Source organism: Gigantopelta aegis, chromosome 10 (assembly GCF_016097555.1).
Source record: "Gigantopelta aegis isolate Gae_Host chromosome 10, Gae_host_genome, whole genome shotgun sequence".
NCBI lineage: Eukaryota > Metazoa > Mollusca > Gastropoda > Neomphalida > Peltospiridae > Gigantopelta > Gigantopelta aegis.
This window is the reverse complement of record NC_054708.1, coordinates 77,131,448-77,158,441: the sequence shown is the minus strand read 5'-3', so window position 1 is coordinate 77,158,441 and position 26,994 is coordinate 77,131,448. Positions and strand designations below refer to the sequence as shown.

The 26,994-nt window shown below is 34.9% G+C and overlaps 2 protein-coding genes across 12 annotated transcripts in view; one reads left to right on the top strand and one right to left on the bottom strand.

Moving 5' to 3' along the window:
• LOC121384153 (endophilin-B1-like) overlaps positions 1-15,722 on the bottom strand; it is a 68,911-nt gene extending 53,189 nt beyond the window's left edge. For all 4 annotated transcript variants that reach the window (XM_041514407.1, XM_041514410.1, XM_041514408.1 and 1 more), the window contains exons 1-3: positions 15,602-15,722; positions 4,651-4,792; positions 2,971-3,099 (exon numbers count right to left, since the gene is read on the bottom strand). In XM_041514407.1, the coding sequence (XP_041370341.1) occupies positions 2,971-3,099; positions 4,651-4,792; positions 15,602-15,679 (349 nt within the window). In that variant the 5' untranslated portion in view covers positions 15,680-15,722. The remainder of the gene's footprint in view (positions 1-2,970; positions 3,100-4,650; positions 4,793-15,601) is intronic.
• A 188-nt stretch (positions 15,723-15,910) lies between these two features.
• The window catches only part of LOC121383139, a 61,032-nt gene continuing 49,948 nt past the window's right edge, over positions 15,911-26,994 (top strand). For 5 of the 8 annotated variants that reach the window (XM_041512964.1, XM_041512959.1, XM_041512963.1 and 2 more), the window contains exons 1-6: positions 15,911-16,028; positions 17,886-18,097; positions 20,988-21,111; positions 22,595-22,816; positions 23,733-23,841; positions 25,294-25,317. In XM_041512964.1, the coding sequence (XP_041368898.1) occupies positions 17,920-18,097; positions 20,988-21,111; positions 22,595-22,816; positions 23,733-23,841; positions 25,294-25,317 (657 nt within the window). In that variant the 5' untranslated portion in view covers positions 15,911-16,028; positions 17,886-17,919. The remainder of the gene's footprint in view (positions 16,029-17,885; positions 18,098-20,987; positions 21,112-22,594; positions 22,817-23,732; positions 23,842-25,293; positions 25,318-26,994) is intronic. The other 3 variants (XM_041512958.1, XM_041512957.1, XM_041512961.1) reach the window with 3 other exon arrangements.

The window sequence follows — 26,994 nt, the reverse complement described above, 5'->3', positions numbered from 1 at the left end:
TCACAATATTATATTCTACTAATCTCTGTTCGGAAACCAAAGTGTTCTTGGATTCATTCGAAACTACTCGGAACTTGTGAATCGGCCAAATGGCTCTCGGAAGCTTTTCATTCGGAACTCCTTGGAAGCTTAAAGATTATATGTAAAACTGCACAAAGTGTTCCGGGTCTCCTGGTAATGAGATCCGGGTCTTCTGGTAATGAGATCTCGGACTGACAGATCTCGTGGCATCTCTCTGCAGTTGCTGTTTTTTAGCGTCGACGAAAATTAGGATTGATTTTAATGGATTATTAAATAAAACTGGTGAAAAAAAGAAAATGAAAAAAAAAGTCAAAAGAAGTTAAGGGTTGGCAGCAAAAATCAAGGGATGGCCGGGTAACCGGAACCAAATAACATTTTTTACTACACCTTAGTAGCAAGGGATTTTTTATATGTACCATCCTATAGACAGGATAACACATACCACAGCCTTTGATATATTACCAGAGCACTTTGAATATTAATCATCGGCTACTGGAAGTCAAACATTTGGTAATTATGACATATAGCTTTAGAGAGGAAACCTGCTTCATTTTTCCATTAGTAGCAAGGGATTTTTTTTATGTGTACCATCCCACAGACAGGATAACGTACCCAGGGGTTTCCCTAGAGCAATAAGCCGACACGGCCCGTGCTCCCTTAGCCAGCCATGTAAGCGCCTTCATGTCTGGTAAGCGCCTTAACTGCAGAACCGTGTCGGCTTAATTTGTAACATGTATACAAAACAATGGAGCTGTGATCCGTAACGTCATTCACCACACATTATCACACTTCCATTTGGTATCTCTGCAATTCTTTTGATGTTCACTTTGAGGTCCATTGATCGCACCGTTTTAATCAATCTAATTAAAATTAGCTCCACTATTACATGTGGATCTAAAGACAGCCAGTTGGAGCTCATGTCCACCAATCAAAAACCTTACTTGCAGAATCCTGCCAGTGATTTAAAACTAACAACACTGCGTAGTCCCCAATGTCTAGGTAACATTTCGTCTGTAAATAATAAGTTTAATTAGATTGCGTTTTAATTGTCGGTGGGGCTTGTACTGGTCACGTGGTACAGGTGATCGGCTACTACTAATCCGCCAGGATAACTGCTTGTTGTAATAATGGTCTGTATGCTTGGGAATTACGCATCAAGACAAATCAAGAAAATACCTATTAATTGAATAAACATCTTTTGAAGGTGAAATTCTTGAGTAAAACATGTCACCATTATTTTAATTTTGTAAAGTGTTTGAACCAAAGTAATAAAAACAAACCGACACTGCATGTCAATTTGAATATGCCTTTCAGGGCCGAAAGACATGTCGGCTATCCCAAGGGCTGAGTTCAGCCAGACCGTGCGAAAACAAAACGTTCGCTACATTTTGTGAGCTTCATTGGACACGAGACACCAATCAAATAGTTCGCGAACATTAGTGAAGATCGTTCGTTGGCTGAACTGAGGAAAGCTCTCGGCGTAATATATCACGCTTCAGAGTCAGCTGACACCCACGTGTCAAGAGACATCGTTTGCGGACATGAACATACGATTACACGGAAGTAAATCTTGATGTAAATGTGTAAAAAAAACAATAGTTGTTTGCATCAATGAATACCCTGCAGTTTCGTTATTTCCTTTGTCTTTGTTAATTTTGTACCTATGGTCAAGAGCACGCACTGAGATCGCGATCGCAGGAAATGAACATGCAGAACGTACACTGAATTAGTTTACAATAATTCATATTTGTTAGATAATGCTAGATATGTATATGTTAAACATGACAAGCATTTAACACGACGCTGAAATCAACAGCAACAACATGGCGCAAATTTGAAATTGTTGGGGGTGGGGAATTGATGGGTTATTTTTTTTTTAAAGTTTTAACTCCTCCCCACCAAAACAAAACACTTAACTGTTTTCAACCCACTACCCCACTTCTTTTGGCTTGATTTTTGTGTTATAATGATGCTATATATGTAAGCGCCTTAAAAAATTCCTGGGGAAAGGCCTGATACCACAGCTGTTGATTTATTAGTCGTGGTGCACTGAACGAGAAATACCCAGCTAAACATACCGCACATCAAGTAAGCACTTTATCATTGGGCTACCTGCAACCCTTTGCCAATATGAAGTGGACAACATACAGTTTGCAATAACCATCTGCTTTGGAAGCCAGGGTTTCAAGTGGATGGACAACTTTTATGGGCTAAAGTCAACAGCAAACTGTTGCATAACCCATTACAGATTTAAAGACCGATTGAGAATTTCACAAAAGTGATGTAATTCAGGAGAAATCAATATACATTTCTTAAAAAAAAGTATTATTATAATTAGACATGCTTTAAATTTAGCTTTATTTTCATTTCTTAAGTTATAAAATACAGTACTGGGTAACCTGATTCAACTTCAGTTCATATTTGGTAATGGGACTTGGGACGTAGCTCAGTCAAAGAATGCTCAGCAGATATGCGATTGGCAATAGAACTGGTAAACCTCAATACATACAGCCCCTCCCCCCACCCCGCCCCAAGTCCCAACCAGTGCCTCATGTTATTTGACCTTTCCTGTCCACAAGAAAGTGCATTATGTAAAATTTCTTGCTGTTTCTTCTAGCCATAGCCTATGTGGCAGCAGTGGGTTTCGTCTCTCTCTCTACCTCTTCAAACTAAGTGTTGAATTCCTATGTTAGACACCAAGTGAAGGAACATTGTGTTTTCAACAGATTAGGAATATTCGCAATCATTGCCAACATTTATTAGCCAACTAGTTCTTCATTTTACAGAATGGTGTAGCAATCTCTGAAACTTGTATAGTGAATCTTAGTGCCAAAGCAATACTCAACAAAATGTTTTCTGCAAGTAGCCATAGCTTAAAATATGCTGAGTCGTAACATTATTAAACAAGTTCTATTCCTTTATTTGGCAAATTAAATAGTGACTCTTTACCGTAGGACGTCCCTGGTCCGAAGTCATTGCCAGCGTCCAGCATGTACTGTCCTAGCTGCTCCGTCTGGGTCATGCGATCCTTCTTCTTCTTGTCCAGCTTCTCGTACAACATATCTTCCATTCTCTGATCTGAAATCAGGCACAGGCTTATAATGTATACACATTCTGCAGAAGTACACATAAATGTCATGCCTACTATAAACTGATGGTGCAATCATACGATATACATGTATGTAGATTCACCCATGCATGTTCCATTCAATGCCCATCACAAAAAATAAAATAAATAAATAAAAATAAATAAATATACAGATGGAAAGAAATAAAGGATCACACAGATAGCAACAAGAAATAATGAATGCATCAAAAATCAGTTGATATTGTCAGAAGTTGACTGGGAACATATAGGCAGCTCATTCAACATTACAGACATTCAATTCCACATTACAACTTGGTATGAAATACAGACATTACTACGCTAGTTGTGAATTAAATATGGTCTATAATTTGATGTGTGTTCCCCGATTTCTTTCCATAAGTATAAATTTCAAAAAACATTTCGTAAAAGAAATTAGTGATGCAAAAATCATAATTAGTTCTATTCTTTAACAGCAAGTTTGAAATTAAATAATGATTTAAAACATTTCATTTAATAAACAGTGTGCATCTTGTTTTGGTACATATATGTGTTTTGATATTAGTCAGTGAAAACAATTTTGTTCATTTGTTGACTAAAACATTTCATACCATCTATATAAATATATAAGTAGGCACCATCTGGCTCCTAGATGGAAAAGTTAACATAGAGGGCTGATGGAGCCCATCTTTAAACAAATTAATTTATACTTAAATATCCAATTATAGTTCAAGCTTGCTGTCCTGAGCACACGGCTCAGCTATCTGGGCTATTTGTCTAGAACAGGGGTTAATGGCTAGACAAACATGACCCATTAAAACGCTCGGGGTGGGAGCATGTACCGAGGTTCAAAGTCAGAACCCAAGACTGCGACATGCATACTTGAAAAATAACTCTGCTAGCAAAATTATAGAGTAACTAGTTAATGATGTCGGATATCTGCTTTATCCTGTGATGGTAAGAATTGGAAATATCTCATTCCACCAGAACAGGATAAAGCAGATATCCGACGTCAGTAACTAGTTATTATTTTTATCCTGCAGACCATAACAATTAATGGGAAAAGGTGCTATTTCTGTTATTTCTGCCACATTGTACAATGACATAGAGGTCAAATGAGCAATTTTGTAATGTAGCTATGTGTGTGATGTCATATGAGTGACGTCAAAAGTCATAATCTGCTAGTATACGTTTATGACTTTGCTTTAATCAGTCATCATAATCTGTCAATAGAAACAGTCGTTGCAGGATAAAAAGAAATATTTTCCTCTAAATATTAGAAACATGATCGCTCCACTACATATTTATGTTTTAATATATTTTATGGCTGTATGTATTGTACATACATGTATGGTTTTGTTAGGTGGGTTTTTTTTAATAATATTATTATTATTATGGTTATAATTAGTAAAAAGGCCTCAGGGGAGAATAGTCTAGAACTAATAGAGCTATACCTTCTATAAATAATTTATTATTATTATTATTATTATTATACAAAGAATGAAATAGCGAAAGACTAATAAATAAACAAATAAATGTTTTACTTGGGTTTGGCTGGATAACAGCTTCTGTCTGTTTCAGAATACGTTCCGTCCATAGTTTTGTCTTTTCCGATCGGTTTAACAAGTTCTCAAAATGTGCATCCAGTTCAGTCTTCTCGGCTGCTCCTAGTTTCTCTTCTGTGAACTGAAACGATTAACAACACAAGTTATGTCATAATATTATACACCGTATATTACGTACACCATTATCATATAAACATCTTTTTATTTAAAAAGGAAAACTATACAGATTCCCTGCCAAACTGTTCTGCGATATCTTAAGATTTTATTTGATATTTCCTTGAATTAGCATCCTAGGATATCCCAAGACTTCCCAGCCTTTATATACAGGAAAATCCAGGAAAAAGACATGTAGGTATAATTTGTTAATAGGAATTCTTCAAAATCCCAGGAAAACCTGGGAAAAAATGAATATATTTACATGTATTCCTGAGATTTCCTAAGACTTGTTAAAATCAGAAAATGACAGGAACATTCAACACAGTCTCTGATATCAGTGTTTATGTTATAAAAAGATTGACATTAATTACGGGATTGGAATACGTAAACATTTACCTACAGTACTTATACATGTTTACAGGGTGGGATTTAGCTCAGTCAGTTGAGTGCTCGCTTGAGGTGCTTGCATCGCAGGATCGAACCACCTCAGTGGATCTGTTCAACTCATTGGGTATTTTCTTGTTCCAACCAGTGCACCACAACTGGTCAAAGGCTGTGGTATGTGCTTTCCTGTCTGTGGGAAAGTGCATATAAAAGATCCCTTGCCGCATTAAAAAAATGTTGCAGGTTTCCTCTATTGACTACGAGTCAAAATCACAGGTATCCCCAAACCATGACATTGGATATGTTATACTTAAATAATAACTATGGTATCTGTATTAGGGGTTTCTGTTTGGGGGTACCTCTGGTCAGAATTACCAAATGTTTGACATCCAATAGTCAATTATTAATATATCAATATGCTCTAGTAGTGTCGTTAAACAAAACAAACCTTTTTGTTATTGAAAAATCACTTTCAGATATATACTAAAACAATCAAGTTAAGATTACTAAATAACAAATACTTAATATATATATATATATTCTCAGGACTTTTTCACCTGCTATACATGTACCTTCGTTATCACCTGCTATACATTATGTGCATGTACATGTACCTTTGTTACATCACCAACTTTGAGATTTTTAAAATTGGTTTAGTCAACACCAACATATTTCTACAAATTTAGGATGTTGATTTGTTTTTTTTCAAATGTTGGCAATGTTTTCCAATATCATTTTCAAAAATTAATACCGTAGTGATGTCAAGTATTATAAAAGATAAAATGAAGTTGACTTGTTTCCACTATATATATTTATTTTTTTATTTTTTTTTGTACAAGAAACTTGTGCTACAAAATTTATTTCTAACCTCATTTCTATAGTTCATTTTATTAGTTTAGAATTGCTTGTCATTAGCATGCCATCACCAATTAATGATAGCATTAATACTAAAATATTAGCAAAAAACCTACAATTGCAAAATATAATATTGGCTCTATCATTTAAAAAACAGCAGAAACAGACTTTATGTGCATTTTCTTTTACCCATCATGGTGGAAGATGAGGTGGGGTTGAAAACATGCATCTACACCAGTAGGAAGGATGCCACTATCAGGTCAAAACCCATGTCAATGGAATTAAAAAAAAGAAGAAAAAAAAAGACAACTGTCAACATACATGTACAGGTAACTTTATTTTTATAAGACATTCCTGGCCTGACTTTTATAATCATGACTTTTGTGAGTTTTTTCAACTATATGAACATCAATAATTTACTTTGGTGACACCATCCAAACAGTCAATCAGTCGAACAATCTACATGTATATAATTTTTTTAATGTTTTATTTAACGACACACTCAACACATTTTATTTACGGTTATATGGCGTCAGACATATTGTTATGGACTACACAGATATTGAGATAGAAACCCGCTGTCGCCACTTCATAGGCTACTCTTTTCGATTAGCAGCAAGGGATCTTTTATATGCACCATACCACAGACAGGATAGCACATACCACAGCCTTTGATATACCACTCATGGTGCACTGGCTGGAACGAGAAAAAGCACAATGGGCCCACTGACAGGGATCGATCCTAGACCAACCGCCAAGTGCTAAAGCGCTCGCCTACATCCCGCCCCTACATGTATATAAGCTTTGATATATACACACACACACACACACACACATATCCACAGATATACCATATTTGATAACTCAATAGTGAACACTGAATGGAACATTGTAAAAATAACCAATAAGTCAACTGATTTAAAGAAATCGATCATGTGATCAGTTGCACCTCAATCAAAAGCTTTACAACTGAGCTAATATTCTGCCCTGACAATCATGAAGATGACAGAAGCACCAGAAGAAAATATCTATTTAAAATACTGCACGGACCTCGGCAGTGTATCATTTCCTTCAACAGACTCAGCTAGGGATTCTGTCTTAGAGTGCCATACATATTGATTGTGACAGGAAGTCTGATGCTAGCTTCATTGTACAGCTAAATGTGTGTAAACATCTTTCTACCACTGCCATCCAACTGGCAATGATGCAGTCCCTTCATAATCAACTTCCCCACGCTCCAAGGAATATTTTCGCATTGTACTCCATTCAATTGAAACAGCTTGCAGCAACAGTAATTTAACATACATTGTGCCAAGGCCTCATTTCTTGTCAAATTCAACCATTCTATTTGGATTCTAGAAACATTTGCCACATGAATCCACAAACATCCTTTTTTATGTGGGTTTTTAAAAATGTTTTCGTTTTTAAATTATTATATTACATACAATGTGCTGTACATATAAAGTGACTAATTAAGTCTGATTTTAATGCTAATAAATCAGGGTTTAAACTGTTGTTAATCAAATAACCAAATATGATTTAAAGTTGAATTTGGCAAATATATGTCATTACCAATTGGCTAAAAAGCTAATTACGAAAATCATGCATATAAGTATATATTGTACATGTAGCTATTTTTTTTAAATAATTTTGTTTAACTAAATGTTAAGTGTCATTTGGCTACATATTTTGTGATCAAATTTGACAAACTGCTATTAATTATTGGCATCCATCTTATAAACCCTAATAAATCATAGCATACATTTTATCTAGACACTACATTCATTTTCCAACATATGTTGCCAAAACACTGGGCGTCTGGCTTGATGATTGATGTTACAGGGATCTAACACATCTGTGTGGTTTTCATTTAATGGAACATTCCAAGATATCCATACAAAAAAGGAGCTCCGGCATAAAAATCAATAATGATATCCTAATTATTTGATAGTTTGTAGACATTTGTAGTCATATAAAGTACACAAAAACTACATTCTGGTTCCCATTTGTATACATGTACGTGCACTGCGTAGTTCAATAGCATGTGACTCTGACAAAAAATGTCTGCATAAAAATCAATTACGGTCCACACATTTAAAGATAGGATCTGAAGTGGAATCAATCCATAGTAATATATCTCCACACAGAATAAAAGATGGATGTGCGTGATGGACGGTTATCCCTGTTTATCGCTAATATTGACAGTTTCTAACCAATATTACTTGGCAGGATTTCCGTAAGTGCTGAGCTGTGTTAATGCAGATAGTGTGATCAGTGTATAAAACTGTAACTTTATATAGGCGTGAACAAAAACGTTGATCAGTTTCTATTTCACAATGAATCAAAATTACATACAGGGAATACGTGGGTAAAAATCATTTTATATAGAAAATGTATCATCTTAAATCCAAAGTGACTGTTTTGTATACTTTTCTTGGAAATTGTTTATAAAAAGATTAGGTTGGCAGGTTAAAATTAGGGTTGGTTCAGAAAACAGAAACATACATGTATAATAATATTAATATTCTACATACATGTACATATGTTATACCAACCTTTACAAAACACTCAAATATAGGGTCACAAGCCTTTCATATGTACATGTACAATGCTAGTCATGTTCACTGGATGGGATAGAGGGAAAACCCAAGTGATCCACAAAGGGGGTTTGATCCTATGACCCAAGCACCTAGGTTAAGCACTCTATAGACTGAGCTATATATGTACGTCCTTCCTCAAATGTACACTGATCACGTAAATGCTCAATACATATGTACATACAAACATTATGAATAAACTAGTGTTGGAAATGAAATATATATTTACCATCAATCATGTTTGCACAGATTATTAATGAATGAATAAATAAATGAATGAATATATGTATGAGCGAATGAATGAATATTCAACTTCACACCCAAGCGAGGGCAAGACGTAGCCCAGTGGTAAAGCACTTGCTTGATGTGAGGTCAGTTTGGGATCGATCCCCGTCAATGGGCCCATTGCGTTATTTTTCGCTCCAGCCAGTGCACCACAACTGGTACATCAAAGACAGTGGTATGTGCTATCCTGTCTATGGGATGGTGCATATAAAAGATTCCTTGCTGCTAATCGAAAAGAGTAGCCCATGAAGTGGCGACAGCAGGTTTCCTCGCTCAATATCTGTGTGGTCCTTAACCATGTCCGATGCCATATAACCGTAAATAAAATGAGTTGAGTGCGTCGTTAAATAAAACATTTCCTTCCTTCCTTCCTTCCACACCCAAGCATAGAAATAAGATCACACCAGCTATTGGACATCGAACAAAGGTACATACACATGTAGAAATATGATAATCAATATCAATACAAAACGTCTATAATAATCAATAAAACACGGTGGAATACACATGTAGCTATGAAAGATATATTCATGACAGAAAGGTAATTTTCTTGACGCCATGGATCTCCAAGCCTTGTCTTGAAATATTAATGACAAATTTGCTCATTCTTACCATTACTCAATGGTAAATGATTATTCATGATACATGGTCATACTTATGATATATCAGTTAGTGAAAAGGTAATTAAAGTAAATGACTATCTTGGTTTTGTCAAGAAGCTACAGTGTTCCAAATCCAATGCAGTTAGCTAGACAAGACATGTCATATGGTCATTTAACTGTCTTTCAGTTGGATGAAGTTCCGACAATGGTTGTCATGTTTTATATTCATTTAGAAAGTGGAAACACATGAATGTACTAACTTCATTCATAAAGAATCTGATATAATATATCTCTTTTTGATAGTCCCTGCTGGAAGCGTTGTGTAAGTTGGGGTGGAACTGCAGCAACAACCGGACGGAAGACTGTTACTAAGTTCATTTGATCTTGAGGATATACATGTATGTGTTTCCTTAATTAAAGAGTCAAACAAAATGTTTCCCATGCTTTTTACTGAATATTTGGGGTGTCATAAACACCAGTGGTTGAATTTCAAACAAAGAAACTGGGAAGTTGTCACATTTTTGAGGATAATCTCTACTAAACGGAAATTTTTTAAGATTGTGGTGTGAAAAATTAATTAAAATTCTAGACATACAATGTAGTTCTAGGATGGAACAAACAGTTCAGCTAGACCCACTTTTTGTATAGATATTTAGATAATTTTCTCAGGATCATTTTGCCACAAACATTACTGAAATCAGATGGATATTATTGTGTCTAAGGCCAATTATGTCAGGGTAGGTATGATTTGAGATAATGCCAAAAACATGTGTACAATGTAATGCATTTTCTATTAAATTTGTTGATTAAAAATGTTAATATCTTTGCTAAATGATAGAATTTTTTATTTCTGTTTTCAGTTTTCTGACCACTAGTGTCCTAGGTATTCATACCAAGAATAGTGAAAAATTTGTAATTTTGACCCCGCAACACAAATTAGGACCAGTTAGTGACCCACGACCAAATGCATAGTTTATATTTTTTAAATAAGCTTCACCCCATCTCTATCACAAAAAGGGGACCCAGCATTAATGTAATTCACAACTTTGATAAACCAACTAATGCCTTTTACATGTACATTTATAAAGACGATTTTTCTAAACTGGCTTAATTTGTAGGTTTTTGCGCACCACAACTGAGGCTCATGAGGGAAGTAGGTCAGAACATGGCCAACTTCACAAATTTGTTTCTCCATGTGCCAAGGAAGCTTCAAGCAAATGTCTGTAATACAGTTTAGGCTTCCAACTAACTGTCAGTTTAATATCCATCAGTCTTAATTTATTGAATTCAATACAAATTTACTTAAGTTATTTTATATTTTATTAAGTACACCCTAGCCATTGGCAGCTAAAAATTAGCTGGTAATTAGTAACAACCAAACAATTTCTTCAAAAATAACAAGCATTTTGAGAGTACTGCTAAAGCAATACCCCTACCTGACCACACAATTTTTCTTATCTTCTAAATTCAATGGCCAAACATCTTAGAAAAGTGGGTAAATCACCATGAAAATTAAATTTGATCAGTAACAGTACATGATAAAACTATATAAAAAATTTCACCTCAATATTTTCAGGTATTGCAAAACAAAAGTCGGGAAAACAAATTTTGATATCTCCTAAGTTCAAAGGCCATACCTCTGTCAAAAATGGATAAATTGCCATGAAAGTCAAACGTATTCTGTAACAGTACATGATAAAGCTATACACAAAATTTCAGGTTAATATATCAAGGCCTTCTGGGAAAAAAGTCCAGAAAACTAATTTTCATATCTCCTAAGTTCAAGGGCCATATCTCCGCCAAAAATGGGTAAATCACCATGAAAGGCAAACTTGATCTATAACAGCACATGATAAAGCTATACACAAAACTTCAGGTCAATATCTCAAAGCCGTTTGCAAAAAAACCCATCCGAAAAACATATGTGGGACAGATGGACAGACAGACAGAGATGAAACCTATAGTCCCCTCCGGTTAAAGGGCAATGAAATAATCAGAGTAATATTTAAAAGACTAACAAATTCTGAACTTCCATCAGTAGTCGGAAACACATGATTTCCTATGTTCCTTTGGGTATTGGGTATTAACTGTTAAATTTTTAATGTGTATTACGTGTTTAGGGATTACAGGCTGTACATTACAATTTCATGGATTCCATATTATTAGTTGGAGACAGGTACTTCTTATACACTTTCTCATAATGAATAAATTCAACATACAAATAAAGGTTAATATAACTTCTTTTTTTGCATATTTTATTATCATTATTTAAAAATTTAAAAAAAAGAAGTCTCCCTGTTGTCAAAAACTTCGCTCTCACAAACTTTGAGAGAGAAAGAAACACGTAAACAGTAATGGCAGATATTGACTGCTACCAGAACCTCATCCATCATATCAGGAAGTTAACCGACTTACTGGCATTCCACATAGCCAAGATGTTTTGTGTTTGGGGTGTCGTTAAACATTCATTCATTGATTACACACACTACAGAATGGACATCCAGTCCCACATCTAGCTGTATCTTATAATACTCTTGAAGTTGTATTAAATCAAATTTGGTCTCAAATACCATGTATTCCTTTATTTTTTTCCATCAGTATAAATATAAAGCTCCTCCTAGTTTCCACTAAAATTAATTTTTGTCAGTAGTTTCAGTATGGCTTGACATAAAAAGATAATGTCATGATTTGTTTTGGAAATACAATGTATAACAAAAAATGCGCTTTTTTATGTGCATTTTGTAAAAACATTGGTCAAGATATATAAAAAATATACATGTAGCAATATTTACTCATGGAGAATAATGCCATCTGCTACAGAGATAATTAATTATATTTTATTGATTTCTTTATCCAACTGAACTCCATATTGGATTATCCTTTTGTTAATTATTATCTGTCGCTAGAACTTTAGTTAAAGTTAATTAACACATTTTTTAATGACACCACTAGAGCACATTGATTTATTAATCACTGGCTAGAACTTAAGAGTGATCTGTTTTGCTAACTACATGTACTGGTACAATGTAGTACTTACTAGTACTATTAGAATAAATCAATCAACAAAATATAATTTCATTCTTTATATACCCATTATGATCGAAGCATGTCTTATTTTATATATCATTTATCCTAATAGTAATAGTACCAGTCAGGGAACATTTTGTTTTCATAATCTTGATTAGCCATATATCTAATCAATTGAAAATTTATTACTAACTACTGTTTAATGTTTCAAAATTGTGTAGCAAACTCTGAAATTTGTGTAGCGAATCACTATGCAATACTAAAAAACATGATCCCTGCTAGTACTACATGTACATTGTAAATTTATATATTTAGCAAAACAGATCACTAAAGTTCTAATATATATATATATACTTCATACACAGGGACAGATTACATGTATATATGTGTTAGCAATGTACTAAACTGGCAACTATCAATTATAATCGAAAATCGATTATAAAAATCAATAATCGATTGTGTGCATGGGAAAATGATAACTGTAATTGTTGTTTTTCAGTTTAACTGAAAATGATGTAAATATGTTTCAGATGGTGTTTGTGTTCATGTGTACATACAGGAACAAGAGAATGGTAAAATACATGATATGCCCATCAAAAGTAGGTTAATAAGTATATGGTAACCTAGTTATGGTACACAACACACCGCCATCCCAAGTTCAGGCTTTCTGACAGAAAATAATTTAAGGGTACTTAATAAAAACAAAACAGACCATAAGTAACCCTAGGTACTAACTACAGGTGTAGGTGGTTATGGGTTTAAAATGTTTCAAAATTAAACACTGCACCTCATGCGCTTTGACAAATTTTCAACAGCAGATCTCTTACTATCATCTATCTAAAAATTATTAAAAATATGGTCCTTATTTCCAAGATTTTAGAGAAAATACAGTAATCTCTCCCGTTGATGTATTTTCACAAATGTATCAAGCAATATCTGTAAGTTTGTATAATATTAAATATTAATGGATATATATTTTGTTTTAATGTGACAATCATAGTTTTGTGTAGATGTACTGTATGTATTTAAATATGTAAATGCAAGATCGAATAAAAATGAACATGAAAAAAAAGAAGTAATTTCTCCCTCACTAATCTCTATCAGAAACCCTGCAAGTGGTACTTGAATGCAAGATTTGATGATCCTCATTCCTGTATGAATTGATCAGGAAAATATGGCCATGACAAGGATTCCCTTTCATGTGCAGTCATGTGTGAAAAGTAGGTCATGGTGACCTAGTAATCTTATGCAACACAGTGCCATCCAAAGTTTTACTTGCATGCAAGATTTGATGATTCTTTATGAACTGATAAGCAAGATATGCTCCGGAAATGAAACTTTTATGAACAGGCTTATGGATGGATTATATGTACAGACAACACCATATGGCCATAATATAAACCATGAAAGACAGGCATATAAAAAGATAAAGATAAAATGAGCAAATTGTAAGGTCCATCCTGGTGATCTTCACAATAGGTGCATGGTCCTTGTAATTCAAATCTTCCTTATGTAGTTTTAAAGTTGATTGATTGTTGCAAACGGATTATAACAAATGATCGATGATAAAATTCCAACAGATTCCCAACACTAATACATCTATATACACATATGTACATGTATACATTACTGTTTTATAAAATGTATATCTTGACAAATAAATCTTTTACAAACTGCACATAAAAATAGAACATTTTCAGAGGGGTGGGGTGTCCAAAACACTTAGAAACCTTTTCTGTCAATCTTGACAAAAATACATATTATATGTAGGATAGAATAGGTATACATGCATTGAAACTGGTGGATTTAAAAAAAAAAAAAAAACATCATTATCATAAACATGATTTAAGATAGATATTTTGGGATTCAGTCTCATATAATCTTATGCTTCCGACCCAAAATCTAGTATTGTGAAAGCACTGAATCATGCTAAATCCACAGACTGGAATGGTCTAGATACCATATTAATGAAAAATATTATATTTAACATTTTTTTTTAAATTGGGAGGGGTTTGGGTGGATGCTGGTCAGTAATTCCAGTTTGGTTTAACCTAAAAAGAAAGGAAAAACTGTTTTGGAAATAACAAAAACATTGGTCAAGATATTGAAATAAAACAGAAATACCCACACATGCATACAAGTCAATGTAATGAAGACTTGTCTGCTCAATGAATATGAAATTATCATTTATCTTTCTCTCTTTTTTTATACAAAACAAAAAAATAGTAGAGATATTAAAAGAATAATCACTTTTAAAATTTAGTAGGATAAAGTTAAAAGTTTGTTATCTTTAATGACACCACTAGAGTACATTGCTTTATTAAGCATCGGTTGTTGGATGTCAAACATTTGGTAATTTGGACATATACAGTATTATTATACACTATGAGAGGACAGCCACTATATTTTTCCATTAGTAGCAAAATATCTTTATATGCACCATCCCACAGACAGAATAGCACATACCATGGCCTTTGATAGTCCAGCTGTGGTGCACTGGCTGTATGTATAATGAAAAATAGCCCAATGGGCCCATACTGATTGCGTATCAAACAAGCACTCCACCACTGGGCTATGTCCTGCCCCTTAGAATAAATTAATTGAGAAAATATAATTTCAAACTCCACGAGAACACCACATTCTTTTTAAAAATTGTTTTATTAATGTAACCCCAAACTTGAAAAAAATAGAATTACTGACAAAAAAAAAAAAAATCAAAAAAATCTTGAAATAATAATATAGCCTACTCAGGCTACTGGCTGGAAGAGGTAGAGGTATAAATGACTTCAGAAATGTAGCTATTTAAACTTATTCAATCGTTACATCAAAGGGTGCTACAAATTATCATTGCATTAAGCATTAGTCGTGCATCACTGAATAAACATCCTACAAACTGTCAAGTGCAGTGGGCGGGGGGACTTCCACTTAGCCTACAAGAAACTCCTAAGCAATGGCTACATCGACGAAGTATATTAGTGGAGTCAAAGATGTCAAATAGTCACAACCGTATATAAAATTGAATACCTGCACAGCCCTATTAAACGCCGTGGCTGTTGCTCCAGCAAACTTCTTGAATTTTGCGTTCATTGAGTTCACATCCATGATTAATCTTCCAAGTGACAAATATGCCCACAAATAAAACCTTGTTCCGTCACAAATACTTCCGTTAGCTACGGAGAAAATAAAAAAGTAAAACAGAAACAAGAAGCAATATATAAAAAATAAAATCTTTTTTTTTTTTATTAATTCTAAATTTCTTTCAATGTGATAGTATTAACATAATATAGATGCCCTGTTATTATAATTCTGTGCGAGCCTGCCAGTTGCCAGGAAATTGTTTCAAAATGGCCACCGTGATGGAACGGAGAGGTGGAGAAAGAAACAAATAACTCATTATTTCCATTAAGGTCAACCAGTGTGGATTTACCATCGTGTTATGGATAGATTTTACGTATGTTGTAATGATACAAATTAAATTATGAGTTTTATGTTTGTTTCTTTTCTTCCTTATGTCCAGAAACGATGAAAAAGTTGGCGTATCGTAGAGTAGGCCTATACTATAGCTTGAGTACTCTGATTGTAAGAGAGCTAGACGGACATTTGGACAGTTATTCGCTCTCATTACAGTCAGAGACCAAGCTATGCAATTTTCTTTCAATGGCTGCCCACCAAAAAGTAGTCAAAGATTTCTGCTGTAATACCATAACAATCCTATGTTTGACATCAAATACATTTACGTTGAATGATTGATCATTTTCGAGTTCCTTGATTACCAAAAAAATCCAGATATTAATCACTAATACACACACTACAGAAAGAAACCTGACAGCACCCACTTTCAGCTAAGCTTTGGCAAACTCTGAACAGCAGAATTCTAAGTTTGCCGATCTATATTGTGACGTAGCGGCACATGATCGCCATCTCAGCCATTCCATCTTCCAGGGGCGGTCTCATTTGATAATACGACAAGTGCCCGACAATCGCGCAAAAAAAGTTTGTTTTGTTTAATGACACCACTAGAGCACATTGATTAATTAATCATCGGCTATTGGATGTCAAATATTTGGTAATTTTATCATAGTGTTATAGAGGAAACCCACTACATTTTACCATTAGAAGCAAGGGATCTTTTGTAAGCATCATCCCACAGACAGGATAGCACATGCCACAGCCTCTTACATACCAGTCGTGGTGCACTGGGTGCAGCTAAAAATAGTGCAACGGACCCACCAATGGGGATCGATCCCAGACCGACCACGAATCAAGTGAGCGCTTTACCACTGGGCTGTGGACAGTCACCTAATAGACAGAGAGTGGTACACACACACACACACACACACATACACACACACACACACACAAAGAAACAATATTACATTCACGTTTTCTCAAGGTGAAAAAGTATTTGATGTACTAATATGCCTGCTTGGCGTGTGTGCCACTCTGGTATATCAAAGGCTGTGGTATATGCTATCCTGTCTGTGGGATGGTGCATATAAAAGATCACTTGCTACTAATGGTAAAATGTAGCGAGTTTCCTCTCTAACTCTATGATAAAATTACCAAATATTTGACATCCACCAGCCACCCCTAAAATGGTAATGGACATTATCAGCCGTCATGCTTTGTTACTGTAAATAATTCTGTAAAACTCTTGATTAAGTAGGCTTTTTCATCTAAAATTAAAAAACTTACCAATTATGTAGTCCCAAAGAAAAGAACATTATTATTTGGGTATTGTGGACGGTTGTTTTTGTTCCAACATAGCCTACCAATAGGCCTAATAGTATGTATTTTTTCTTTGGATTTTTAAGACAAAAAAATACTATAACCCCATTTTGTTCTGTTAATATTGAAATATATTTAGTTAAATAGTTTATTATGCTATCAAGTCATTTATGTTGTTTTACAAGTCAGGTTGATCAAAGTGGTGTGCCTTGCCATAAATTACTGTGTTTGTTTACACTGTGCATACAGGAGTTAGTAAGAGCTGTGACGTCACTTCCTCCCAAGCTAGAGTACCGGATGTGATAAAAAGAAACAAAATGGCTGCTCCCATTTAGCAGGAATAATCACAGTTTTTTATTAATTCTAAAATTCTTAAAGTGTCTGTATGTGTTGGTGGTCCAGTATGCATCTTTCCAACACATAAGGCTTACATTTGACTTATGTTCTCCTTTAAAACTGGTACATGTGGGTTTGCACACTAGTAACAGCTCCCTATAGTTTCTCATCTCTTTTCAGAATATATAAAACCATTTAAAATACATTAATTTTTTATTTCTTTTCTGCATACTCTTTTATTCAGGTTTGTAGAAGATAGTAAGCAATACTGTCAGACCATGACGCTGGCAAGCACTGGCTCCACTTCACTTGACCTTGGGAAGCCTGTGGAGGATGAGACATTCTGTGGTCCGATCTGCCAGCACCCGGCCTGCTGGCAGTCAAAGCAGAGGAAAGAAAAGGGATTCCCACGATACACCTGTCTAGCTCAGTCACTCCCCGAACCTTTGGAGACAGGTATGCTTCTTGTTTTTTTAAAAACTATTTACAATAGAAAATTAAATTAAATTTCTTTGAAAATATACAAAATACCTAAAAAAAACACCACCAAATTTTCAGTTGTTATGGCTATTGCATATGTGAGGTTAGTATAAATAACAAAATAACCCTAACCCTTGTATACAGGTTTTTTGGGGGGGTTTATTGCCTTTTTACAACAACAAATCTTGCTGGTGCATTTTCACTGATGTTCAGTATACTTTTTGTTATAAAATGGTTGCAGACGCATCATTCTGGTTGATGAGATCAACTAGTGGGCTCCTTTAAGATGATTGATTTGCACAGGTGTTGAACTTGGTATTAAACAAATTTAACTGTCTTAATTGAGGGGTCATCTCATATATTCAAAAACACATCCATGGGATGGGTGGGGGATTTGTCTTGAAACTTAGACAGTGGCCAGGTGTTGATACATGAGGTGCATGAAGGAGAAGGAGGTGTCAACAGTACCACTCTAGGTGTTCTCTCTCTGTTTGTCTGTCTGTCTCTCTCTGTCTCTACCTCCCCTCTCACTCTCTCTCTGTTTCTCTGTCTGTCTCTCCCTCCCCTCTCACTCTCTCTCATTTGCTCTCTCTCTCTCTCTCCTCTCTCTCTCTCTCTCTCTCTCTCTCTCTCTCTCTCTCTCTCTCTCTCTCTCTCTCTCTCTCTCTCTCTCTCTCTCTCTCTCTCTCTCTCTCTCTCTCTCTGTTCCCTCCCAACCTCCCTCCCATTCCCCTCTCCCCTCTCATTCTCCCTCTCTACCTGTTAACAGCAAGGGATTATTTCTGTGCCCAGGTTTACAGAAATTTATGCTCAAGGGAAAACTATTGTAGTACTGTAGGATGATTTGTATACTCAGTCTTTCTAGGATTTTTGTTGTAATTATTTGTAAAAGCAGGACAATGGAGATTCTGTTCGCTCTCTCTCTCTCTCTCTCTCTCTCTCTCTCTCTCTCTCTCTCTCTCTCTCTCGCTTGCTCTCTCTATCTTTCTGTTCCCTTCCAAAATCCCCTCACTCTAGGTGTTTTCTCTCTCTCTCTCTCTCTCTCTGTCTCTCTCTCTCTGTCTGTCTGTCTCTCTCTCTCTCTCTCTCTCTCTCTCTCTCTCTCTCTCTCTCTCTCTCTCTCTCTCTCCCCCTCCCCCTTCCCAAACTCCCTCCCATGCTAGATGTTTTCTCTCTGTCTGTCTCTCTGTCTCTCTCTCTCTATATATCTCTCTCTCTCCCTCTCTCTCTCTCTCTCTCTCTCTCTCTCTCTCTCTCTCTCTCTCTCTCTCTCTCTCTCTCTCTCTCTCTCTCTCTCTCTCTCTCTCTCTCTCTCTCTCTTTCTGTCCCCTCCCAACCTCCCTCCCATTCCTCTCTCCCCTCTCTCCCGTCACTCTACCTATTAACAGCAAGGGTTTATTTTGTGCCCAGGTTTACAGAAATTTATGCTCAAGGAAAAACTATTGTAGCACTGCCCGATAATTGTATACTCAGTCTTTCTAGAATATTTGTTGTAATTATTTGTAAAGGCAGAACTATGGAGATTCTGTTATTTTGATAAACATTTAGTTTTCTAAAGTTGACATGTTGTTGAAATACTTTAATACTTCATTTATAATATAACTTTGTGTCAATACTATAATTTAGTGCCATCACCAAAGACATGTTTATTTCTAGTAAGACCCCAAATGTTTCAAGCATGATGGTAGCTGATACATAGGTAATACATGTAGCTCCAGTTAAATTGCAGGAATTGCTGGCTGGATGAAGTAATATTTTATGACAACAAACACTGTCACATTTAGTACCAATGGCAGGACTGATATGTTAATTGTAATATTAAAAGTTGGGTGCACTTCGAACTTTAACCGGGAGAGATGCTGTGTTGTGTACTTCTACTTTTAGCCTTGCAGATAACAGAATATCATTGCAGCAACAATGTCAATAGAGCAGATTTTCTGCTAAAAGAACATAGTTTTGGTTTAATACTGGCCATTTAAAGCCTGCCATACACAGAAGTTATTAGCTGAACTAAACATTTATTACTTAAGACTTTTTGCTCAGCTGTCAGCTCATAACAAGTTCAATACACATGATGAACAAAGTGCTCAGCTAGTTTGCTCATAACTAACACAGTGTTATCACTCTGTCACAGATTTTGCATTTCCATTGGACATGTGGTGACATCAGCTCAGCTGATAGCTCACATTGCCTATATATGGTGATATTCTTGTGCTATGCAAGGCCGACTGGCCTAAGTGGTGCAGTGGTTAGGCCATCAGACTACAGTCTGGTAGGTACAGGGTTCACAGCCCGGCATTGGCTCCAACCCAGAGTGAGTTCTTAATGCTCAGTGGGTAGGTGTAAGGCCACTACACCCTCTTCTCTCTCACTAACCACTAACCAACTAACAATTAACCCACTATCCTGGACAGACAGCCACTATAACTGAGTGTGTGTCCAGGACAGCATGCTTGAACCTTAATTGGATATAAGCATGAAAATAAGTTGAAATAAATGTATGCAAGGCCAAAAACATCAAACATGATACTGATAGATATTTTCCTCATGACCATGTGAGGCAAAACAAACAAAGAAAACTCAGCAAAATTGCCTGCACATGAGAGCTAAGAGTTGAGAAAATAATCTTTTAAAAACTTGTTCTTAGCTAATAGCTTTCATGTGTGGTAGGTTTACACTGTTTGTACAACAGCTTTTGGCAGCTGAAAAGGAGCATACATGTACACCCAGTGTGTAACTAAAGTCAGATGACTTATGCAACTGGTTTTGCTAGGTCAGTAATTTTTGGTGGACCCTGCCTTTAAGTCTTAGAGAAAAAACCTGTTAATTTTTCATAATTTTATTTAACTTTGTGTTTCAAATGTAGATCTCCCTAACTTGACGATGTACAACCTTCTGGAAGACTACGGCCATGACCCTAGTGACCGCTACCCGGTCCGGTTTGATGGACACTGGCTGTACCACACAGAAGATGATAAAGATGCAGCAATGTAAGTCAGCTTTCAAACTGTCTCAATTAAAAAACAGAAAAAAAACAATAGCACAATATTTCCATCAGCAGTACTCGATATCCACTTTTAAAATCAAACAGAAAACCAATAATTGTCTCGCTTTCTGTTTTTAAAGAAGTAGCCTAACCCTGAATGTTACATTACAGATTATTTCCCTATTCACTGAAATAGTTCATGGTAGGCAAGACATCTAATTCTGTGGCATGCTCGTATTTTATTGTTAAGATATCCTTTAAAAAACATCACTATCCAAAACATGTTTAGCAGTGGATTGATAATTTTTTGTTTTTATTTAACATTTCTGCTGCTATATAATTTATTGGACTCAGGAACTTATCTAACCTAATATATGTGGTTGGGGGTGGGTGGGGGCTGGGGGGTGTGGGAGTGAAGAGGAGTAGGAAAGAAAAATAAAGGCACAATCTTTTCCAGCTAGTCAAAAAGGGCATTCTTTATATTTTTATGGGGGCCAGTTTTCCCCTGCATCTCCACTAGGTGGAATCTAATTGTTTGATATTAAAAGTAGGACCTGATTGTTATTCTTCGTTAAAATGCAGAAAATAATGTCATATAAAATAGATCGTGATAGGGTCTGAATAAAATTATTTCCTCTCTATATTATTTGTGTTGTTTATACTTAACATGTATAAAAACGACTTTACTTAGATAATTCATTGGTGTATAGCAGTTTCAAATTTAATATAAAATGTGATTTGCAATGATGCGTAATATTCTACAATTTGTGTCTGATGTACATCAGTAAACTTCCCTTATAATTTACAATAGTTATAGATAAAACACTTAGTTTGAATGTGTTTACAATAGTTATATATAAAACACTTAGTTTGAATGTGTTTACAATAGTTATAGATAAAACACTTAGTTTGAATTTGTTTACAATAGTTATATATAAAACACTTAGTTTGAATGTGTTTACTGTTACAGTTCAGGGTTGGGACGTAGCCCACTGGTAAAGCACTTGCTTGATGTGCAGTTGTTATAGGATCGATCCCTGTCAGTGAGCCCATTAAGTTATTGCTCATTCCAGCCAGTATACCACAACTGGTATGTCAAAGGCATGTGGTATCCTGTCTGTGGGATGGTGCATATAAAAGATCACTTGCTACTAATTGACAAATGTAACAGGTTTTTTCTCTAAGACTATATGTCACAATGACCAAATGTTTGATATCCAATAGCCAATAATTAATAAATCATTGTGCTCTAATCGCAGGGCTACCTCTGCCACGCAACAACTTTTCCAATTCCGAATTTTAAGAACAATTGGTGAATTTGTTTTTAATTTAGCAAAAAAGAAATTAGTGTAATAATTGATATTTTGTTGGAAGATAGCTATGGGTTTAGCATTTTAAAGATAATTTGGCGAAATTTTCTGATCACCCAGAAATAGTCCTGAATGGTGTCGTTAAACAAGACAAACTTTAACTTGTGACTGTTACAGTTCGGCGAGGCCGAGGAAGCCATTGCCGCCAACACCAAGAAGCAACGGTCGATGTGTGGAGCATGTGCCTGAGCTGCACGTTGTCGAGGTCCAGGAGGTGTTTGACCTCGATGACCTCAACAACAAGTGGGACGAGACCTTCCTCACCAAACAGTGCTACATGTGGGTGCCCAACCCATCCAGAACGCCGCGGGTTACCACGGAATCACTCCAATCACCACCGTGAGTTTGGTGTTTTTTTTGTTTTTTCAATTCTCTCATTATCCTCTATCTATACACCAGACTGTCTGTGCATCCAACCATCCATCTGTTCATCCATCTTTTAACCATTCAACCAACCAACCATCCATCCATCCATCCATCCATCCATCCATCCATCCATCCATCCATCCATCCATCCATCCATCCATCCATCCATCCATCCATCCATCCATCCATCCATCCATCCGTATGCCTGTTCATACATCAGTCTATCCATTCATAAATCCATCTTCTACCTATACTACTGTCCATCCATCTATCCATTCATCCATCCATCCATCCATCCATCCATCCATCCATCCATCCATCCATCCATCCATCCATCCATCCATCCATCCATCCACCCACCCATTTGTATGTATGTTGTCATTAACCTGCCTTCCTGTTCATCCATGTCCATCCATCCATCCATCCATCCATCCATCCATCTATAATCCATCTATCCGTCCATTTATCCATCCATTCATACATCCACCCATCCATCCACACCCAATCCACCCATCCACCAATCCATCCATCCATCCATCCATCCATCTATAATCCATCTCTCCGTCCCATTTATCCATCCAGTTTTCCCTTCATACATCTGACTACCTCACCTCCCTCCTCCCTCTCCACACTCTCTCTCTCTCTCTCTCTCTCTCTCTCTCTCTCTCTCTCTCTCTCTCTCTGAATACCTCTCTCAGTCTTCCCTCTCTCTCCCTTCTTTGCAAACCTTTTTTTGTGTGTATTATATAAAATATCTTGCTCATTCACCTGGCTATAACAGATATGATATACATGTATGTTAATGGATACCATTTGAAATAGATGTTATTTATCTTATGATATTTAACTTAGTACAGCTGAGATCTTTAACTTTTATTTGTTTGTGTAGAACATCTGCTATAGAGGCTGCTTACAGGCAACACCCTGTCTTAGTAAAAGATCACACTGAGGAAATGATGCCACAAGAAATAGAACGTCACCGCGAACAAACCAAAGTGGTAGGTTTATTTTCAGTAAAACCTAAATTTCACTTCAGGGTCAAATCAGCGTTCAGATAAAGTATAAAGAGTTAAATTTCATTACTACATAAAAACATACTTAAAAATAATGACCTAAAAGCAATTTTATGTTCGGGTAAAACTATGCTTTAAATTTTTTTTAATGTATTTGAAAAAGCTAAAATAATATTTCAGGATAAACCAAACAAACCAAACAGCTACGTTTATTTCAGGGTTATTAAGGAACTCACTTTCTAGAACAATAGGCCTACACATTCTGAGGAATGTGCTCTTTATTTGAATTACTGTATATATATTTGTTTTGTACACATCAGTTACTGTATACATATATATATGGAAACATTTAAGAGCTATTATTTGATTTGAATGATAGATCTGAAGTGCTTTGGTATCTGAAGTAGTAAGGTTTGGTAATTTCAGCTCTTTTTCATTTGAAATTAAATAGTTTTTTCAAAATAGTCTTTATTTTGTGCTTTCTTTAGCATGGTGCATGGTGTAGAAAGCTTTTAAAAGATCATTTCAGATGTATTATTTCAAAGCTCTTTTTCAGTAGGAATTAAACATTCAGATCAATATGATTTGTTATTGCAGTGTTTGTAACTCTAGAAATGGCTAGTGAGTTGTAATATCAGAAATTTCTACATATATTTATGATCATTGCAACTTAGTTTGTCATTTTTATGTAGTGTAAATTGAATATTAATTCTTATAAGACTGTTCATGTCGTATACTTGTAGTTAAAACAATATAAAATATCCAGCATAATATACGATAGCTGAACGAAAATAGTATTGTTTCATGTCCACAGAAAATGCTTGTTTTAGTGTTGTTGTGAACCAACTGGTGTATCGACCATGCATGCTGAAACAGGCTTTAAATGTTTTCATTGATTTGCTTTCCTTGTAGTAAATACTTTTTACAGAAAGTGAATAGAAGTTGGATGTTTTCTTCAGTAGAATAGCAGCTGATAGTGGCCGTGCTTATTAAATCATTGGTTAACAGCAAATCTGTGCCATTTTGTGATGAGAACTCATTTAAGTAAAACATATCCTTTAGAACTTAAAATTTAAACAAAACAAAATGTTAAATTATTATAAATAACTTTTTTTCAGTAACTCGGACACCTTTAAAATATAAATAAATGCAATGATGAAAATTTTGGTAATTAAACAAATGTATATATATTCTAAGTATTAATGTTTTAAAAAAGGAACTTTTTAAATATATATATATACGCCCGTCTATGGTATGGCGTTGTCTGTCCGTGCATTATATTAGATAACCATGAAAACATGTTTTAATGGATGGGTGTCATTTGTTAGTATGAATTTTCAATTACAACTATTTTAATTGATAAAATATTTTAAATAAAGCACTCTAAAAACACTTGTTAGCATTTACATCATCAGTCCTGGTATATTTGTTTTACAGTTTGACGAGTTTCCTGTGATAAAGGTAGATAACTCTATCTGGAATAAATGGTCCTCAGAAGAGAAAACTTTCCTGCATATCTTTTGGCTTGCATATTTATAAATTTACTGGATCACGCCTAAACCAGATCACCTTTTAAACCTCATATTTACACATCATATGGTGTAAATAGAAACCAGCTTTTTAAATTTTATTTTGTTTTGTATTCTTAATAAAAATATATTTTAGAAAACATAATTTACGAAATGTAATTATTTCCCTTGCATTTTAATCTTACATGGATGGACTAATAATTTATGCCCATAAAAAAAATAAGTCATCAAATATTGTTCTGCAATGCTTTGCATGTAGAAAACGTCTGTCATTACAGCTTTTTAAGTTTGTTTTTTCCCCCCATATTAAAAATTTATATGTTTATCTGGTTCAGACAAAATAATGTGGAAATGCCACTTCATTTTGGAGGTACTGATTTGTTTGGCACATATTTATCTGCAGTATATTATTCATGCTGAGATGTTATATATTCATTCATTCATTTATCTGCACTACCTCTAGAAGAATCAGTTATCAAATGAATAGCCCAGTGTCCTCGGTTTTGTTAATTTTATTATTTTAATGTTAATCACAAACTGACCCGTAAAAATTAAGCTCTTTTGGACAAGATATTCCCAAGGTAGTGTATTTGACAAATTTAGTATGTTTCCAAAATGTATAGTCATGCATAAATCATTTATGACACTATACTGAAAAACAAAACAAAAACCAAAAACACTTGCTTCTAAGATATTATGAAATTCCACATCAGCAACGGCCCAAAGATCCCTTGGTAATAAAAAATGTAACATGTTTCCTCTCTAAGACTATATTTCAAAATTACCTAATGTTTGACATCCAATAGCCAATGATTTAATAAATTAATGTGCTCTAGTGATGTTGTGAAACAAAACAAACTTTAACATCAGCATTGAGTACCGATACCAAGCAGTGTTTTATACTTGGCCTGCTTTAAAAAACAAAACAATAAACAAATAAATATTTTCAAAATCTTTCATTTGTTTGCAAGCCAATATTGCCATCTTTTCTTACAACACATGCATTTACTAAAGTGTTTAATATACATGTATGTATATGGAAAAAAAAAGAGAGAAATAATTTGTCAATTTTGGGGTGTTTTTAAATCAGAATTAGAGTTTACAGAGTGTCTGGTTTTGGCAGGTTCCATTTTAATTTTTTCTCTTCAGCTTATTAACCCTTGCTTGAAAAGAAACATTTTCTTTGTATAATAATCAGAATTGTGTGCAATTTTGGTTCTGTTATATTGGAAACTTATTATAACTTTATTTACAGTTTTATTTATGTTTTATGTTCTGTCTACAGGTTATTTGTTGTTCATGCTACTGATATTCTTAAGGTTGATGATAGGACATTAGACACCATTACTATGGCACTATGCACAATAAACATTTCTGACTGTAATTTTTCATGTTTTGTTTGATGGATGGTACATTTTTCTCTTTGATGATTTTAAACATGAGCTATGTACATTAGTATAAAAGATCCAAACAGAACATACAGACTCGTGAATGATGTCTGCTCAGTATTAACCAATAATTATTTTGGCATGGTTGAAGGATAACTTTTTAATAAATTGAATTATTTCACTGCATATATGTACAGTAATAATAAACACCTACACAATGT